This window comes from Amphibalanus amphitrite, unplaced genomic scaffold, assembly GCF_019059575.1.
Source record: "Amphibalanus amphitrite isolate SeventyFive unplaced genomic scaffold, NRLGWU_Aamphi_draft 000414F_arrow, whole genome shotgun sequence".
In the NCBI taxonomy this organism is placed as follows: Eukaryota; Metazoa; Arthropoda; class Thecostraca; order Balanomorpha; family Balanidae; genus Amphibalanus; species Amphibalanus amphitrite.
The window spans coordinates 132,443-152,737 of NW_024881908.1; the positions used below are offsets into that span (position 1 = coordinate 132,443).

General features: G+C 50.5%; 2 protein-coding genes across 3 annotated transcripts in view; both read right to left on the reverse strand.

Annotated features, from left to right (window-relative positions):
- LOC122390909 (serine/threonine-protein kinase BRSK2-like) overlaps positions 1–12,158 on the reverse strand; it is a 72,355-nt gene extending 60,197 nt beyond the window's left edge. The window contains exon 1 of one of the 2 annotated variants that reach the window (XM_043384357.1): positions 11,655–12,158. In XM_043384357.1, coding sequence (XP_043240292.1) covers positions 11,655–11,766 — 112 coding nt within the window. In that variant the 5' untranslated portion in view covers positions 11,767–12,158. Of the gene's footprint in view, positions 1–378; positions 507–11,654 lie in introns of those variants that run through there. The other variant, XM_043384358.1, reaches the window with a different exon arrangement.
- Positions 12,140–18,487, reverse strand: LOC122390888. Its single transcript, XM_043384317.1, has 3 exons — positions 18,055–18,487; positions 15,008–16,735; positions 12,140–12,183 (listed from the first exon to the last, which is right to left on the reverse strand). Exons 1-3 carry the CDS (start codon positions 18,485–18,487, stop codon positions 12,140–12,142), a joined length of 2,205 nt encoding a protein of 734 aa, XP_043240252.1.
- Positions 18,488–20,295: the final 1,808 nt, after the last annotated feature.

Genomic DNA, 20,295 nt, shown 5'->3' on the forward strand with positions numbered 1-20,295 from the left:
GCTGAAGCGGCTCGTGACTAGGGTCTCCTCAGCTCGATATCGCGGCATTGACTGCCAGCCAGTCTGACCTACTTTGGCAGCGGTTCCTACCAGAATGGCCCCGGACGTTGGCTACAGATTAACATCATGGACTGCCGTCGACACTCAACGTTTCAACAGGAGTCAGGCATGCGATGTTGAAATATTGTGCATTTATCCAGATTGCTCACTTGCAGACTGCAGAGGCTTCAGGCGACGAATCAGTTTGATATTAGGCCAGAGAGGAATGCTAGAGACAAGGCTGTCTAACGGGCAAAAAAAGTTAAGATTCTCTTTTTTGCCAGCTATTTTCATGCATGTGACCCTCGTCAATTAGCCGCCTGTTTATCAGCTACCCACCTATTTAGGTGATGGAGTACGCATAACTGAAAAGTTCCAGGCCAAGGCCCTAAAACATATTCCAGGTCTCGTCTCTGGGAACTCGGCAGTCACTACAGCCTCGGCACTGGCGTAGCACGACTTTCCTCTTCGCCAGCCCGACGAGCTGTCCGCTCTCGCTCGAACAGTTTACCGGCTCGCCGCTCGCCAACCGTGAGAGAACAATTAAAGAAATGCCAAATGACACCGCACAAGCCGACCGAAATCAGAGTCCGCTAACAACGGTCTGTGAGAGCTGCAACGTAGACACAAAGTGCATATAGAATTGCGAGAAAGCTGGTAAAGTGAGACGTTCTGCACGGCTTCACGTTGCCCTGCTGAATGCGAATAGCAAGGGAAAAGTGGTAGCAGAGTAGTCGTCACAGAAAAGCCTTTACGGCAAAAGCATTTCCCTTCCACTGGGAAGGGAAAATGCAACTTAAACTCGCAGGGTAATTGTCAAAGGAACAATACGGTACAATGGAAATAGCGTGATGGTTCGCCGCATGAAGGCGATGTACTCGTATACGGAAACGGAGATATCTGCCGTTGTTAACCACTTGCACGGCTTTGATTCTTTATAACTAATGTTCCACTGCTAGAAAACGTAAGCTGGCTATCATATTGTATCGTATTGAACAATCATGATCGATCCACATTCTCAAATTGCGTGACGATTATTGCTAAGAATCCGTATCTGCGGTTATTAATTTAGACATTAACAACATTCACACATTCACTCACGTCATAGCATGGACAAAGACATTTCCGTGGTACAACCCCACCCCCACCCACCCGCCAATCAATCCGTATATTAAAGGGACTATCCCACCTTCTAAAATGTTGTTAAAACCAGTTAAATTGTGCCCGACTTTATAGATTGGATGACCAGGAACACGGTTCTGGCATTTATTTTTCATTAAACATCTTAGGCTTCCCATATTCCAAACACAAACTTTCAAACATGTGACGTCACAGCCCAAAATTACCTCCTTCCCCAGGCCACATTACTGTCATAAAGCTGATTCTTTTTACTCTGTAGGCACCACAACAAAGTCCAGACCAAGTTTTAAGCGATTTTTCAACGAACAAACCCATTTAAATCAGAATGACTAAACGAGGTGACGTCACACTAACGGTCGCTCCATGTTGAAGATAGGGCCTTGCGCAAGGCCCATTTTCAAATGAAGGGAACGAATTTCTTCAACACCAAGAGGCCGCGGGGGTTGCAACCTAGATAGATAGTGGTTTCTGAACCTCGCCGCAAACTTGGCTATCTCAACTCAAACCCCATGTTAAAGGTGGGATAGTCCCTTTAACTGAATCCATGAAATTGAAATGTAAAAAGAAAATAGGTGGAAGCTATTTAAATAGGAAATACTGCCTACTTAAGAAAAGAATGTCAAGAAAACACTCCAACGAAGTAAAACAGGCCCTCCATTAGCTTGATACGGACTAATGTGTCAGAGTTCGGAGCCTAAAACAAAGGATGGGGATTTCGGAGTACCTTAGTTAGCGAGGTTCTATCAGTTAGTTGACGAGCTGACATTTCGCAGCCAAGTATGCTACCTCAATACTACGAAGTGCAAAGCTACTATTGAATATTCCTTCCGAAAGGAATTAATTGGAAGCTACCTAATACTTTTCGGCAAATGTCATAGCGGATATGATAACTGTGACAGTAGCTACATATGTCAAGAGAGCTCTGCAGTAAATTCATTGCATTTTGTTTGACTTTAGGAATTCAGCGCCTGTAAACCATTACATTGCTGACTATTTACGTGCAATTGGAAATATCTGTGTGGATATGTAATTCAATTACTTTTTTGTTTTGACCGATAAAATTATGGTTATAAATGTAAGTACACTATGAAAACTTCAGGCAGCTGTAACTTCAGGCAGCTGTATTTCAAACACAGAAGCTGTAAGTTAGGTTAGTGGAAGATACAAACAGCCAGTAGTGAAAAGCCCTCTCCGTTTTATTTGTGACACGGACAGGAGCAATAACAATAAATAGACGTCGTCATACTATTCGTTTATCGCGACATTTATTAGTGCTGGCTGAGTTGAAATTCAGATTGGGTGCCGGTGCTCGGTTCTGGGTCCCCCAGGGGCACTGCTGCCGGCGGCGGACGCTTCCAGGCCGTATACGGAGGAGCTGCCGGCTCACTGGGTAAACACCGCGCCGGACGGAGACGAGGTAAAACCCGAGCGGCGAGGCGTGGCGCGGCGGTGACAAATACGGGGACTCCAGGTGAGGATTTCACATCAGGATCAGGGGCTGTAGAAATCAAACATCTAGCAAGTCACGTGTCTTGTGTGTGTCGTAAAGCTGGAAACTTCCCAGAAAGTCAATCTAAGCTTTGTTTGATGTGCTATAATAAGTATGAAATGCCGACGTTGTAGTTATTGGTTTACCTACTTCCATCAACCTTTAGATTAGCGTTTATTTTTGTTTCCCTCAGTTATGTTGAAATATCAGCTAAGCCTCTTCCTTTCGTTTGCCCATGTCGTGATAATTGCGTGCATGCTATGTGGTGGCCAATAGTGTGTATCAGAATGTCATCAGAGGAACAAACAGATCAGATGATACGTCCATACGTTCGAGAACAAATACATCGAGCGTTCTCTCTCTCTCTCTCTCTCTCTCTCTCTCTCTCTCTCTCTCTCTCTCTCTCTCTCTCTCTCTCTCCCTCTCTTTCCCCTTCTCTCTCCCTCTCTGTCTTTCTATACTTTCCTCTCTCCTCTCTCTTTCCCTCTCTCCCTCTCTCTCTCTCTCTCTCTCTGTCTTTCTATTCTTTCCTCTCTCACACACACTCTCTCCCGCCTAACGCTCTGCTCGTCCGTCCTCTACCCAGTCCGTAGTGCCCCGCGTCCATGACCCCACGGTGAGCGACCGCGGCAGTGCCTGAACGTGACCTTTGTGCGAGCCCGGCGCCGCCCGCTGGGGACCGAAGTCGCTGTTCAGGTGAGCGCACACCCTGTAAACCCAGGTCACGAGACCGCTACTACGGCGCCTCACGACGCTAGGCCACGCCATGGGACACATTTGCCGAGCCTTCCCTGGCGTTACAACCGGTGCCGCCGCGGTCCGGCGTGCGCACTTCAATCACAGAGCGGAGAGGTCGTCCGCTATGGTCCATGGTTCGGAGTGCTGGAAGTTGGTGGGATCTCCGACACAGACCGCGCCGAACTACTGGGACTGGGACCGTCAAACAGCGAGCGAGTTTGGATGGATTTGTGAAGAAGTAGGTTTCACCAACAGGGAACGTGTCTCTGGGTATGGAGCTTTACCGTTTGTCCGTGAAAGTTTGTCGTGCTTGGTGATGGTCTTCCATGAATGAGATGTAAAAGTGATTAAAGTGTCACTAAAGCTTGTCGCTGGGCAAAGCAGTGACGCGTTTCATAAGATATGAGGGTCTTTGTCAACCTTTTAGTCCACGAATGAATTCCAATCGTGGACCAGTGGACGACATTGTATCCTGTCAGTTCACTGCCCGCAGTCTACCATTGTTTTTTATTGTTACCTTTGAAACTTTGCACCTTTGTAGACAACTCTGCAAATTAATGCTTTATATTTGAATGAGTCTGAGACACAGAGGATAGTTGTTACGGTGCCGGAAGGACATGTCACTGAGCGTCTGAGCGTGAGAGTATGTCTACCGCCATGGGAGCCGCCGTCTGACCGTGGGAGCCCCGCCCCTCCCCTCACCGTAGGAGCCCCCTCCTCCACCGTGCGCTAGCCACTCCGGAGCGGGGCGGGGTGGCCGGAGCCACTCGGGACCGACCTCGGCTATTGATCGGTGCCGCTCGGAGCCGTGTCGGCGACGCTGATTGACAATCAGACGCCACTCGGCCGGCCACGGAGCAGCGGATCGGGCGGTCAGGACAGTATCTTACAGGTCCCCCAGCCAAGGAGCAGCGGGTCAGACGGTGAAGAAGCAACAGATCTGATAGACAAGAGAGTATCCAGAAAGCAGCGGATCGGACGGGCAAGAAGCTAGGAGCAGCAGATCGGATGGTAAAGGAGCACCGGATCGACTTCGCAAGAGAATGCGCGAGGCGGACAGCCGGGAAGCACCAGATGGCCTGTTCACTGGTCAGTCATGGGTCTCCAGATGTCACTTAGGAGTCAGATGCCTTTCAGGAAAGCGTGACGGTCGGTCAGCGATGTCGGCCAGGAAACAGATCAGTTGCCAGCAGTAGAACACGCCGGTCGACATGACATGACAGATTGAACGGTCAGGACAGAGCGGTGGTTTGTCAAGGAAGTTTTTTTATAAATTTAGCTCGAACGTTTGAATGGACGGATTGACAGAGCCAAAGCCTACGCTAAGCAGAGCTTGTTGCGTAGACCCCGACCCCTACCGTCCGATCGCGCAATTCCGGGTAACGGGAGAATTTAGATGCCAAAGTTTAACGTGCCCTTCAAAGCCGGACACGGCCTGTCCCACTCAACTGACTTCAGCTGGCTGCGGCTGCTCCCACCAACCGCAGACCATCCCCGTCAGGAGTCTCAAATATCGAGCGCCGGAGCGACTCGAACCCGGGCTCTCACTACCCACATTGCCCCAAAAGATGGTAAATAACTTTTGAAAATACCTATCTCCAATTTTAGTGTTTTCTGGACCAAAATTTTGCAAGGAATCCGATGGTGTGGTCCCCGAGATCCGAAAAATTTCCATTTTGGAGATAGCACCTATTTTTTGAAAAATAAATATTCGTCAGGCATAATAGTCAAATAAATTGAAAACATAATGAGCTAATTTTTGTAACAACAGTAGAATGTGTCGAACATGAATTAGAGATATATTTCAGCTGAGATGATACTATATCTGCGCATACATGTACATGAACTAGTACATACATTAACCCTCGTCGGCCGAGAAGGGGTGGGGCGGGTGCCGCCTCATAGGGCTTTTCGCGATAGCTTAAAACTCGCTTAGGGTAGACAGCTGAAACTTGGTATACCTAATCTTTTATTCAAACTGGATCTTTTGACCTCAACTGCGTTTTCAGGTCAGGTCAGGTCACTGACCTATGACGTCATAAATAAACCTCTGCGAAGTCCTCAGATGTTGCAACTTTGCAACGCCCTCAGTGCCAGAGGAACTTTCAAAGGAAGATGAAAGTTACAGGACGTAGTATCCTTCTGAGGTCTCACAACTTGTTTATCTCGGATTTAACCTAAATGTCACATGAGGTCAGGTCGGTCACGTGACCTCACCATTATAAGTCAATGGGGGAAATATTGAAACTGTTATTTTGGCGCCGGAAATGATCTAAAACTATCCCAAGCACATGAAATCGTGGTTTCATGATCGGACCTTACAAAGAGTGCATGAAACCACGATTTCATGTGCTTGGGACAGTTTTTAGACAATTTCCGGCGTCAAAATAACAGTTTTCATATTTCCCTCCATTGACTTATTATGGTGAGGTCACGTGACCGAACTGACCTCATGTGACATTTGGGAAAAATCTGAGATATACAATTTGTGAGACCTCTAAAGGATACTACGTCCTGTAAGTTTCATCTTCCTGTGAAAGTTCCTCTGGCACTGAGGGCGTTGCAAAGTTGCAACTTCTGAGGACCGTGCAGAGGTTCATTTATGACGTCATAGGTCAGTGACCTGACCTGACCTGAAAACGCAGTTGGTGTCAAAAGATCCAGCTTGAATAAAATATTAGGTATGCCAAGTTTCAGCTGTTTTCCCTCAGCGTGTTTTGAGCTATCGCGAAAAACCCCTATGAGGCGGCATCCGCCCCACCCCTTCTCGGCCGACGAGGGTTAATGTAAGTAATTCATGTACATGTATGAGCAGATATAGTATCATCTCAGCTAAAATATATCACTAATTCATGTTCGATACATTCTAGTGTTAGTATAAATATTCACTCATTATATTTTCAATTTATTTGACTTTTGTGCATGACGAATATTTACTTTTCAAAAAATAGGTGCTATCTCCAAAATGGAAATTTTTCAGATTTCAGGGACCATGCCATCGGATTCCTCGCAAAATTTTGGTTCAGAAAACACTAAAATTGGAGATAGGTATTTTCAAAAGTTATTTACCGTCTGTTGGAGCAATGTGTATACCGGGAGTCCAGCGCTCTACCAACTGAGCTATGGGACAGGCAAAGTAGGTCGATTGTCGATTGATCAAGATATCGGATCGGTTGGCTATGAAAGCACCAATAGCGCATCGCGGCAGGTCAGCCGATCAATAATCGGGTCGAGTGACTCTTCAGGAGCTAGGTCGGTTGCCACCGTAGCAGGCGGCGTGCAGTTCGAAGTCCCACAGGGCCTCTTCCCGGTAGGCGAGGGAAGGGGTGGCCATGTGCCGGGCTCGGTGATCCGCGCCGATCGGTAATCGATCGCAGAGGCCGGCGGCTGCAGACCCTGACCAGAGTGACGAAGGGGTCACTGACCAGCGGACCAGGAGAACACTGACCAAGAGTCACTGAGCAGAGGACCAGGGGACTATTGGCCAAGGGGACGGAGGACTACTTACCTACCAGAGGGACGAAGGACTACTGACCAGATATGTAGATAGGGGGCTATTGGCCAGAGGAATGGGAGACTGCTGACCGGAGTGAAGGGGACACTGGCAAGAAGACAGAGGAACTAGGAAACCACAGGTCATTGACCAGGAGAACAGTAGCCAAAGGACCAGAAACGCAACTTACAATTTTTCATCGCTCTACCATCATGATGGTTCCAAATAAAATCTCTGCAACTGGCCAAAAGTAACTAAAGGTATAAAAGCCAGCTCCATCACACGTTGAAGACGTGACACGTCATCACAGACATTTTGTCTTTGAGGTGGAATGTGAGGCGTACTAAAATCGATGTTAACGGCTCACAAAGCATCGTCTACGACAGGCACACTGTCATTGGGCGTCATTGTCAGCGACAAGAACGCGACGTCTGAAAAGACATGGTTGCCAAGGAGCGCGAGCACTGGAAAATTGAGAGAGAGAGAGAGAGAGAGAGAGAGAGAGAGAGAGAGAGAGAGAGAGAGAGAGAGAGAGAGAGAGAGAGAAAGAGAGAGAGAGAGAGAGAGAGAGAGAGAGAGAGGGAGGGAGGGAGGGAGAGAGAGAGAGGGAGAGAGAGAGAAGAAGAAGAAAAAGTAAATCACATCAAAAGAGTACAAATAAGAATAGCATAATGCGTAATACATATCACATTCTAATTATGCCAATAAGCCGGTGATATTTTTTACCTACGTGCAGTTTCAACTCTCACCACGCAGTCAGAGTTCCTCCTCAGACAAGGAATGCAATATGTCTCGTCCATTCGATCGACTGCCGCCGGCTGCGTTTTCCGCTCCGTAGAGCGCATATTTGTGCCCGGTCTGCAATAAGCCGTCGGTCGCGTCGGCGCCGCGTGTCCCGATGGCGACGGCTGACGGGGCGAGTCTAAAGGTGCCAATACGCCACTGATTGCCGACCAGACGGTAACTGAGGTATACCGTGAACAGTTCCGAATTGGACTAGGTTTGTCAATGTGGTTCACTGATCCGAGTTGCTGGGACTGCAATGTCCTGCCTGGGGTAAGGGGTGATGAAACTGCAGCTCCAGACGGCGGGGAGCCGGGATGGAGAGCGAGAAGGGAAATAGATAGGTACCGGAAAGAGAAATGAATTTGATGAAATGACGAAAAGATTAAAGCGAAGAAGACCACGAAGAAAATGCGGCGACGTGTGCAGTGACAAAAGAAGTAAACGAAATAGGAAAATAAAGCTAATTATGTAGGACTAGGTAGTAGGTACGAAACTGGCTAAGATATGATTTATGAACGAATGGGTTGGAACGATAACAGAAGAAACGAAAAAGAGAGAGAGGGAAAGATAAAGAAAAAGTGGAAAAGAAGACAAGGAGAGAGAGAGAGAGAGAGGGGGGGAGAGAGAGAGAAAGAAAGAAAGGAAGAGGGAGGAAGGAAAACTGGAAAGAAAAGGGAGGGAGGGAGGGAGAGGGATGCTTTAAAAATGAACCACATCGGTACCGGAAGGGAGCGTGCAAGTCATAAAAATACGAGTAGTTGTGGAACCTTTACATCACCCATCCATTTTCAGAAACAGACAACTTCCAATGCTGCGAGTTCATACGGGACCACATTGACTACGAGACGATATCCTCACAGAGCAGTCGGAAAGCGGAGTCACTATTGCATGCGGATGGGAAACTTTCTCATTGTTTCTATGGAGAAATTCCCATAGTCTGCCAGCCGACGCTGTGCGCGGTGGAAACCTTCTAAGATTGAAGGGAGATTTGGTACAAGTTTTGGTTTATTGCATTTCTTGGTTACTGCACCCAGTTTAAGAAACTTCAATAAAGACAGCGTAAATGTTTTAAGGCGTAGGTACATACAATCCTTTGGTCTCAGCTAAATTTGCGACGTGGCTTTTTCACTTAATTAAAACCATAAACGAGATAAGCAGCATCACTGGTTAGTGGTTATGCCGTGAACTCTGAACTCTGTTGAAACTACTTGACGTTGACCTCACCAATCGATATCTGCGGGTCAATTGGAGACAGGTGACAGTAGAAGAAAGTCTATAAGAAAATTATAACTAAGTCGATGGGAATTTTGGTAACCATGACTTGATGGAACTGAACGTTGCCTCAAGTCAGTGGAAAATTTGTGACCTTGACTCCAAGAATCGTTGGTAATGAGTCGATGGATTCATCTGTGACCTTGGCTCCAAGAATCGTTAGCAGTGAGTCGATAGATTCGCCGGTGTCTTTGACCCTAAAAATCGTTAGCAGTAGATTGATGGAGAGATCCATGACCTCAAATCAAAGGCAGACCAGAGCCCTGCCCGGTCCGGCGCAGAGTGGGCCATGGACCGTGGACTGCGGTCCGTGCTAATGGCCCTCTGGGAGGAGTGTCGCTGCCGACAGCTGTTGCTGCTGTTCCGCCGCTCCGACACATCCCTGTCCGCCCCTCCCCCTCCAACGATAGAGTGCTGAGCCTTAGACCATATGCTCAGACCATTGATGAACGATGGAATGGTTCAATGGATTGGTTTTTAGGTAAGATGGAACGAACGATATTCATCTTACCTAAAATGGATAAAGACTCCGCCTTCTATCGAGTAGCAGGCAGCGTCAGTCGCACATGCATCACTGTTAGCCGATGCGGCAAAAGTTAAATGAATGAATATGTGAAAAAATCAACAACGAATTACCTAAAAAAAGAAGAAAGCTTCCTTCCTCATGGTTTAGAACCTGAGAGTTCTTATTTTCACTTCGGCACTCAATCATTGGAGCAGTGGTGCAAGAACCCGGGGCCCGGGGCCCGGGGTCAGTGATCAGTGGTCAGTGATCAGTGATCAGTGATCAATGACCACACAACAGTCTATCCCACTGTCGCCAACGATGTCTTTGTGCCCGATAACCCGATATCGGGGGAGGGACATCGGTCAATATTCACCCATGCAAGCGATTAGCGCCAATGGCCATCATCACAACCCCGCGTTGGAAATAAGTCCTAATGGGATTGGTGATGCAAATTACGAACCCACGCTCGGGTATTCACGGATTAAAGGTGGATCTGCACCTCGAACCGATCTACGAGGAAATCACAAGTAGTTAGTTTCTGAGGTGTGGTCTGAGATGTGGTACATACAGTTGACACACACTGCTTAGCCAAAGCGTACAGCTCGCCGCTAAAGTTATGTGCGGTTTTACGAATCTCAACGGATGGCATTGACTGGCGATATTTTAATGCGGAGTGATCGAAAAGAAGACGTCAATAGATAAAGTAACAGCTACAAGGGAGACCATACATGTAAGCTACATTCAAAGTTTCATTGTAGTCTAGCTAATCGTTTCTAAGCTTCAGAAGCAAAACATACCCAATACCCATGACTGAAGCCGCACATTACTTCTGCTGTGGACTGTACCTACATCACCGCTCGAAACGACACGCCGGTAGTCGGACGATCTTGTGCAGTGGTGACTGATGGCGTTACATGACCTAACGGATCTTACTTAATCGCACCATAACGCCGAACTACGAACACTTACCGATTACCGTACCGTACCACTTACCGTAGCGATTACAAAGAAACGCCATTACATACAAATAATTGCATGGAGACATTTTTACCTGTCAGTGCATGAAGTGCATGTGCCTTTAATTGGGCATGGCTACAGGAAACCATAACACCATTGACCTTCACGAAGGAAAATGAGCCACGCCCAAAGTGTATGGGTACGAGCGATATCAATTTCAATTAAAAATATTTTGACAGTTTGGATAATTAATATGTACAGCATAACATAGCATGATAATGCTTAGCACTGCAGACTGCAGAGGGTGCTTGTATATAGAATAAAGGCTGTATATGTGGAATAAAGGCTGATTGAAGCTCATTTCATCGCAATATGGAATCAGCCATCCAATCTTCTTCGCGGGTTTCGCTGGATGCCCTGATATATAGTGGTGCATTTAATTAATGTTAGATCAAACGACCTCTTGCTCTTCAGCCTTTGATCAAAGCTGATCTTCAGCCAGGCTAGCTTTGGGATGCTAAGTACCTACAACACGCTTCTCAGAGCGTAGGCAGATAGCCGGTAGGCACTAGGCAGGCACGATTTCACTGCAGTGGGACACACTTAGATTTAGATAAGAATCCAACAATTGTATGCAAAAAGCATTGTGGCGTTCTAAATTGGCGATGAACATGATTAGGAAGATTTCATAACGGAAACATGCGTAAGAGCCATGAAGCCAATTTGTCCATGCTTGGTTACGTAATTGTAGCGTTATGTTACGCTCCCAACAGACGGGGACACAATTATATGGCTTCACGCGGTCGTGCCTTGTCGCAGTGTCCTCTGCAGCCCTTCGCAGTTCCGTCTCCTTTAAGTAAAGGGACTGCGCGTCGGATCGATGGCGGCTTGGTCTCCAGTCCGCGGCCATTTCTACATACCGACGCGACTGCGACGGTAACGTGACGCGCGCGACTCCACCCCTCCCTCCTTCCGCCGGGCGGGCAGCGCCGCGCGAGGCACGGGGAGCGGCGCGGCGGCGCCGGGCGCGGAGGGAGCGAAGAGAGGTGGCAAGGAGGTGAAGGGACGTGGCAGGAAGGTGATTGAGCGGGTGCGACTTTGGAAATCGACCACGTGCTTGGACGACACGGGAAGCCTGCATTGGTGACTTCTGTCGTTTGAGGAAACTGAAGGAACTTTGGTCGCCGACCAGCTGACAGCGGTGTACCCAGCCGTTCCCGACGGTTACTCACCAGTCTGACCCTTCCCAAGCGTCTTCTCCAGCCGGTACGGGCCCACATACTGGAAGAACTCGGACGCGTGGCCGTCCCGACTGCGGATCCTCTCTGCACGCGGCTCCGTCATGGTCCGGCTTCTCGGAGACGTGGCGCTGTGCGGACCGCTTCCCACGCCACTCGACACCGCCTCACTGACCCTCAGAGTCGACCGGTCACTGCGCCACCCTCAGCACGGTCTCACACTGCTGTCACTGGTCACCGAGCCACCGCCGGCCGCCGGTCCACACCCAGTCACCACTGACAGCCGCCGTCGGCCCGTCCAGTCGCCGCACGCCGCGCCGTCAGGCGACACATCGATTCGACGGACGGGCACCTGGCCGGCGGGCGCTCCACCAACTCCTGGTTCGATGCCGACTCGGGCCGCGCCGGAGCGTCGCGATCGATGGAGGCCAGCGCAGGCGCGACGACGGCGACAACGGCGGCTGACCGGCGCCGCACGGTCAGCCGACGGCCCCGCCCGACACGGCCGGAGCCGCAGGCGGATCTACGGGGACGCGCCACTGACATATGGACCCGCAGACAGCCCGCAGACGGATCTGCGTGGACGGTCTACCTACAGACATATGGAGTATGGACCTGCAGGGCAGTCTGCTGACGACCTTCAAGGGCATGTCCAGTATTTACATACGGACCTGCAGGAAAGCTTCTTAAAAGCAACGGATCTACGAGGAGAAATCTAACCGCTACAGCCAAGCCCGCAGACGAAGAGAGCCCAGCCTCAAGACGGGCCTTCAGGGTTGGGTCCTGTTGAGGGTAGCCTACAGACGGATGCGCATACGGACGGTCCTGCTCAACAGAGACATATAGTGCTTGACAAAGATTCGCAGGACAGCCTACAGATTATTAACCCGCGCACCGACGGGGGTCTGCGCCAACTTAGAACCTCTCGTCAATCCGCATCGAATGATATATATGTTGACCTCGAAAGGTCAAGGTCAAAGGTTGACCTCAGGTCACGTGACCTCGAGATCATCATGTATATCATTCGATGTGCCTTAATGAGCTGAACACAATGAGACCATCCGCGCGGCTGTATCTTGTTCCTGTACGGAGTTATTGGCAAAAAACCTTTGGTGACCTTTGATGACGTCACATGACCTTACAGCTGCCCAACAGCAAAACAGACCTCAAGGTAGTGAAGGTTGATCGTATATGAAGTCATGTATGGTTTATGGGGCCATTCCGACCCGTTTTAGTGGTAAAAACAGGGAGTTGATTTTCCCCCATTGACTTATAATGGGGAGGTCGAGAAATTGACCTGACCTTAGGTCATCGACATCAAAATTCCGAGATATACAAATTGTAGCTACTTATGACCTTATAACATCTTACGACTTTCAAAGGCCTCCGACATCTGCTGTAGCTCTGGCACGGTGACAAAGTTGCAAAAAAGTGACTTGAGGTTGGGTCATTCAAAGTGACCCGGTGACCGGACCTTTAACCCGCGCCCGGCTGGGGGTCCTGGATTTCCACGCCCTGCTGGGGGGTGTTCAAACACCCCCCCCCCCCTTGTAACTCGGCTCCTGGGCCACGTAGCGATACGCGGAAGGCGGCGTTCGAAAGAGCGTCAAAAATAATGACGAAATCACTTCGGTCAATTTTTTGGTCAGGTCAAAGGTCAGGTCACCAGAGGTCATTGGAGTCAAAATTTTGCCGATTTCCAGGTCGAATGTCGAAAATTTCCGAGAAGCCAACGCATAACTCGGGAACCAATAGAGCTGCAGCGCCGCGGAAAAGCGCATTCGATAGCCCTATTAACGCCCTTTCTGAGTAATTCCCTCAGATTTGACCTAACGTCAACGGTTTTGCCTGCAGGGGGCAAAAACTGCAAAAATAGCCGATTTTTTCGGAAACAGTTTTTCTGCAATAACTTTTGACCCAAGCCTTGTACGAGCTTACTTTTACCAGCATCGTGTTCCTCTCGTCAAGGCGCATCGAATGAACTATAACTTGACCTCGAAAGGTCAACTTGAAAATTTGACCTCAGGTCAAGGTCATGACCTGACCGGAAAGGGTCATGTTGCATATCAGTCGATCCGTATCGTCGAGCTGAACAGATCTAAGGCGTTTTCATCGCTCTAGCATGCCTCTATCAAAAGTTATTTGCGAAAAACTGTTAGATACCATTCCTGACCTAAGATGACCTCAGGGCATAAACAAGGGTCACGGACACCATTTTCATGTTAAGTGTGTCTAAACCACTTGTAATTCGGTGTTTGGGAGTGTTTATAATGTCTTTCGTCCAAAAGAGGCGCATTTCAATTTTCTCCCATTGACTTATAGGGGAAGCCGGGGGAAGCCCGGCATAGTAAGCTCTTTTGCATTTTTATTACATACCATACGTGCTGTATAAAATGTTGATATCCTGCTAGCTAGCTAAGTTCATTGGCCGTGTTTTCCCAAAAATTCGGTTTCGTGGAATAAGTATGTATAAGGTTGAGAAAATCGAGTTTTAAAAAAGTGTTGATTTTTCTGGGGTAAGCCCGGCATAGGGGTAACGCCGGCCACCTCCCCAGCGCTTTACAACGAGTTGATAAAACCATTATGTGTTATCCAAATATTAACGGAAAGTGAAATATTAATGTGGTAAACTCCTTATGTCCACATTGCCGTTGTATTGCCAGCTGCCTCCGTCCCGCGCCGGCCCAGACTGGCCGGGGGTCGTACGTGACCCACCTTTTATTCAACAGGTTACGAAACGTCTAGAACACGCCCAAAACGAGTGCGAACTTGCACAGCAGCGACGAGGTGACGGAAGGCGCCAGCTTGGCGGCCTACGTGCCTTAAATGACATATCTTAAATTTACAATTGCGCTGCGCGTGCCGCCGGCCGTTTCCTCCCGGCCCCGCCCCGCACAATGCCATATAACTCATCCCGAGCCTGGACGGGGCGGCGGCGGCGCCGCAGTGGCACGACTGCGGCCACAAGATTCTAATACACTCCCCCCTGATCTACAAATCATCGTACTGGGTCAGAACGGCAGGGCGTCTCTCCCGCATGCCGCGGCGTAGAACTTCAGCGTACGTCACAGGGGGCACATTTTCCCCGTGGCTTTCGTGCGCACACTCTCGCAAGATAATTGGGCCAGAGTCGTCATTGTCATTGTTCAGCGGCTCAGTCTGGCCACTCTCCGGACTGGGAACGAAAGCCAGTCTCAGATCTCTCACGTGACGGGGGAAATTGTCTACTTCCACACACTGCGCCGACACTTGTCGGGTGACTGTTCCTATGGAACTTGGCACATCACACCGACGACTAGGGTCTCTGATCCATACCTTATCGCCTACACTGAACATAGCACACTCACTCTCTTCGCACTTTTCCTCACTCTCCACGTCCGGCACTCTCAGTTTGTAGTTGAACAGTACGTTGGCAGGACTAGAGTTCAGGTCAACACTGCGCGGCATCACATTATAGCGGTAGACTGCTTCCGCCACTGAGCAGCCTTTGCGCGCTACGATTGTTTTGACCGACCTATGGTTTCTCTCAGAGACACCATTGCCGAACGGCGCATGGGCAGCTCGGTACCGGACGCTGACACCCCACCGGCTGACGAACTCGTGGAATGCGGCACTGCGGAATGAGGTGAAGTTGTCCGTCAGCAGCTCCCTCGGAGCGCCGCGCTCCAGGAATACCGACTCCAGAGCCGTGATGATGCTGTCGGTGTCCTGTCGCTTTATCCGCCGCCAGATCGCGTACCGAGACGGACCGCAGTCAATCAGAGTCAGGTACAGCTGATCGTTTACGTGACAGACGTCCATGCTGACCCTGTCCCAGCATTTGGTCACGCTCAGCGAACCATGTGTCCACCGCTGGGGCGCTGGATCGATGGACTGGCACTTTTCGCACTGGCTAACGACACTGCGCACCTGGTGCCTGCTCACAGCCGGGTCGTGCTCCCTACACAGGCGCAGCGTTCTCCCGATGCCTGGGTGTCCGCTTGTTTCATGGATCCTGACCACATCCGGCGCCGAGAAGGCAGCGCCGCAGACCTCAGGATCGCTTTGTTGGTTCAGCCACTTCTTCGGCACTCTCGTCAGTGCGTCAGCCCTGTTGTCCACTGACGGAACGCACTTCACGGTCAGCTGGAGGCCGTACTCATCTCTCAGACTCTTCACGGTCTCCAGGCGCCTTCTAATCAGCATTTCACTCGCCGCCTTCGTCTTTATCCGAGCTCTGCCGGAGAGCGCATCTGTTAGCCAGTGATAGACCGTTTTCGAGTCCGTCACGACAGTCACTTTCTTCAGGTTCCATGCCAGAGACAGGTTGATGCCACGCACAACAGAGTCCAGTTCTGCAAGGTTCACGTGTGTCTCGGGATTTTTCCGAAGCCAGCAGGCGTCCTCAACGATGCTGCCTTCCATCTCCAGCACGGCTCCTATGGCGAGGGAGCTGGCATCCACCCACACGACTCCCTCATCGCCGGTGACATCCCAGCGACCTCGTGCGGGATCGGCCGTTTTCACGCGCTGCAGCGTTTCCATGACCATTTTCTGGAGCTCTGGGTCGGTGATCTCGTCATCCCAGCCATCTGTCGCTGCAGTGGCGCGTCTTTTCAGGTAGGATGCGGAGACACGCAGCCAGCCACACACCGGAACCTGACTTGTCAGACGTCCGCACAGCGAGAAGACCTCTCTCCTCGTCAGCTTTGGCGGCGGCTGTAGATCCTGGTTGTCCCGCTTCCAGAACAGTCCTTGCCGCTCCCCCCAGACTCGAATGCCCAGGACACGAGCACCTTCTGACACCTTCTCCGGGGATTTGCAGGTCAGACCGAGCGCCTCCAGATGACCCTTCACCTCCAATGCAGTAGCGATGTTTTCATTTACGAGTATGTCGTCCACGTAAGGTGATGTAGCGGTGTGCACCCTCGGGTCACGTTTCAGGGCCATTTCCAGCACCTTTCTCATCACCATCGGTGCGAGGCTGAGCCCAAAGCCAAGTCTGCTCAGACACCACCGTCTGCCCTGGAACACTACAGTCTGATACGGCCACAGCGATGCGTGCACGTGGATCTGCAGGTAAGCGTCTCGCAGATCTAGGAGAGACACGTTTCGTCCACACCGACGCCACTCACGGATTTTCTCACTGCAAACATCCGCGTCAGCTGTATGCGGGTCCAGGTGCGTATTTAACTCCCTGAAATCCATGACGGGACGCACTTTGTCCTTCTTCGGTTGGATGACCGCCATGAGCGGGATCGTGCCTTTGACCCTCCCGTGCACGCTCTCATCATAAGGGACGAGCCATTGATTCGCCACCCACTTGGAGAGTTCTCGCTCGTATTCGTGTCGGGCTTCTGTTGGAATCGCGTACTCCTCTGCTGTATTGTGCAGCTGCTCGGGCTCCTTTCCTCCACACCATTTCCACTCCACCGACCACTTCTTTTCTGTCTCATCAAAGCTCACCACAAAGTCCTTCTCGTCGGCTCGATTAGCCGGTGCGGCCGCCGCCGCCGCACCCAACACCGGATCCCCCTTACTGCTGTCAGCTCGATTCACTGCTGCAGCTGCCGCCGCTGCACCTGACGCTGGGGCCGCCTCACCACTCGCCTGATCATGACTCACCCGTGCAGTCGCTGCCACTGCACGCGACACCCCAGTCCTCTCACCATCACAGCTGACCCGGTCACCGGGTGAGGCCACTGACGCCGCTATATGAGACACCGCTGCCTCAACTCCGAATCTGACTCGGTCATCCGAACTCACTGTAGCGCCACCCAGTGCTCTGATACCATTCATCCCGAGGATGAACTCAAACCCCAGTGGCTTACGTGCTACGACGAGCACATCTACGGACACTGATTCACCGGACCGCAGCTGCACGCGTGCCACGCCTGACCCCTCACACCAATAACGCCCTCCACTCACTGTCATCACGCTCACCGGGCGTCGGTTCCACCTCCGACAAACTGACACGTGAGCTACACACTGGCTGCATCCTGTATCAAGCAGCGCTTTGCAGCTCGCTCCGTCCACCGACAGCTGCGCGACTGGCAGCGCCCCGTTCACTGGTCGACAGGAGAGGAGGCTGGCGCTGATCTCTCCCCTCCCGCGTCGTTTTCCGGACACGCAGAGGCGATGTGCCCCTGCCGGTTGCAGTTGTAGCACCTCACGAGGCTCCGTCCACCACGGGGGCCTCCACGGCCCCGCTGTCCGCGGCCTGCCGTGCAGTCGCGGGCGATATGGTTCGGTTGCCCGCACGAGTAGCATTTCATTGTGGCCGGGAGTGCTCCAGTCCTTGTGCCAGCGGCGGCGGCCGCGGTGTTTGTTTCCTCGTCGGCTAGCACGGCCCGAGCGCGACCGATTAGCCGGCTAAACGGCATGCCCTCCATCCGTGATCCAGCCCGGAGCGCACGGCGTGCTGAATCTGGCAGTTTGGCCACGAAGGCACAGGCCAGGCTGTCGTCCGGCATACCTCCGAACAAGCCAGCCAGCCGGCGCAGCTCAGAGACGAACACGTCCACCGTCTCACCTGGACGCAGCCTTCTACGTTCAAATTGGTCGTAGGCTTCAAACCGATCCGAAGCAAACGCCGATGTCAGGGCCCTTTTGATGTCCTCGTACTTCTTCTTCTCATCTTCTCCGAGCTGTTGATATACCGCAAACGCACCACCAGTGAGTCTCAGCGGGACGACGACGTGCAGTCCCTTGATGCCGCGCAGCTGACACACAAGTTCGACCTTGTCCAGCCACTCGCACACGGGCTGCAACACACCGTCAAACTCCGGGATTAGGCGGAGATCAGCCGCAGCGTCCGAACCATCACAGGTCTCCTTCTCGTTCCCCATCACGGCAGTCTTCCAAGGCCGAAATAGCTTGTGGTAAACTCCTTATGTCCACATTGCCGTTGTATTGCCAGCTGCCTCCGTCCCGCGCCGGCCCAGACTGGCCGGGGGTCGTACGTGACCCACCTTTTATTCAACAGGTTACGAAACGTCTAGAACACGCCCAAAACGAGTGCGAACTTGCACAGCAGCGACGAGGTGACGGAAGGCGCCAGCTTGGCGGCCTACGTGCCTTAAATGACATATCTTAAATTTACAATTGCGCTGCGCGTGCCGCCGGCCGTTTCCTCCCGGCCCCGCCCCGCACAATGCCATATAACTCATCCCGAGCCTGGACGGGGCGGCGGCGGCGCCGCAGTGGCACGACTGCGGCCACAAGATTCTAATACAATTAAGGTACTGATTAGCTCTGGACATCTTAGAGTTTATGTCACTACTGGTATTTTAGCTAGCGTCTACTACATATACAGTACAGGTCGATGAAAATCGTGATGCAAAATTGACAAAAAATGTGTAGTTCAAAATTCCTTAAAATTTATTTTTCTTTTTACCTTAATGCATCATATTGCATATCATTCGACTCGTCTGATAAAGAAGAACACAACGACACCATTCTTGAAGCTCTAGCTTCATTGTCTGTCGCGTTATCTGCAAAAACGTAGTTTGACCCTAGTTGACCTTAAGTGACATGACTGGCTTTGTCTATGATAACATGTTTATTTTCGAAATTTATCTTTGATCTAGGTGTAAACCAAACCTGCTCAGTACCTGTTATCTCATGGAAAACAGTGGTTTAGTGGCATTGCTCTCGATTGGGGGTAAGCTTGGCCACTCGCCCGGGGTTACCCCAATGTGCTAATTTCTATTTTAGAACAGCGATATTCGAAAAAAATGTCATACTTAAGCCAGCCTGCCTCGTCACCCCTCACTACAAACACTTAAACGGTCCTTACATAACATTCGTATAAATATTAGTACTGTATGGTATAACATTAACAGTGCAAGATATCTGACTTTTTAGCTAAAAACCCTTAAAATATCATTTTTGCGCTATAACTTTAACAATATGCAATTTTTGTCAGCCTTAACTTTTTTGCTGGCGTTACTTTAGCTTCCACGCTGAAAGGACAAACAGTTAAGCATTTTATTGTGAATAATTTAGCCGGAAACGGGGTGGCCGGGCTTCCCCCGCGCCCGGGCTTCCCCCGGCTTCCCCTAATGGGGAGGTCGCAAAATTGACCTGACCTTAGGTCATCGATATCAAAATTCTGAGATAAACATTTTGTACATGCTATTGCTCATAGCAATCGCTGAAAGTTTCAAAGCGATCGGTCACTCGGTGTAGCTATGACAGACATTGAAACTTTTTATGAGGTGAGGTCACTTCAAGTGACCTGGTGACCTGACCTTGAACGACCTTGGTCTGAAATTTTCACAACATGTGTAGAATTGATGTATGATAAGGTTTCGCGAAAAACCACAAGGGGGTGTTCAAACACCCCCCAGCAGGGCGCGGGTTAAAGAAAGGAGGTTCAAACTTGCACACCATGTGTAAAATTGATGAGAGAATAGTCGTATCAAATTTCGCGGCGCTACGCGCCGCGGTTTTCTCGCTATCTACGAAAAACCTCAGTGGGGGGATATCCGTCCCCCCCTTCGGTGCGCGGGTTAATGGACAATAGACATTCATAAGCAGTCCAACCCGACAGAGGCGTTCTGACAGCCAGGGAAAAGCCCACATCACCCGACACAGACCTCCAAGGACGGAACATTCCGACTCGACGCAGACTTATTGGGAAATATGACATGTA

Coding starts and splice junctions, on each gene's coding strand:
- LOC122390888 (XM_043384317.1), bottom strand. CDS start 18,487: ATGGGGAACGAGAAGGAGACCTGTGATGGTTCGGACGCTGCGGCTGAT. Junction 16,736..18,054: donor ACTGCCAGATTCAGCACGCC/GTGCGCTCCGGG, acceptor TGTCTCTCCTAG/ATCTGCGAGACGCTTACCTG. Junction 12,184..15,007: donor TGAGGAAAAGTGCGAAGAGA/GTGAGTGTGCTA, acceptor GCGTCCCCGTAG/ATCCGCCTGCGGCTCCGGCC.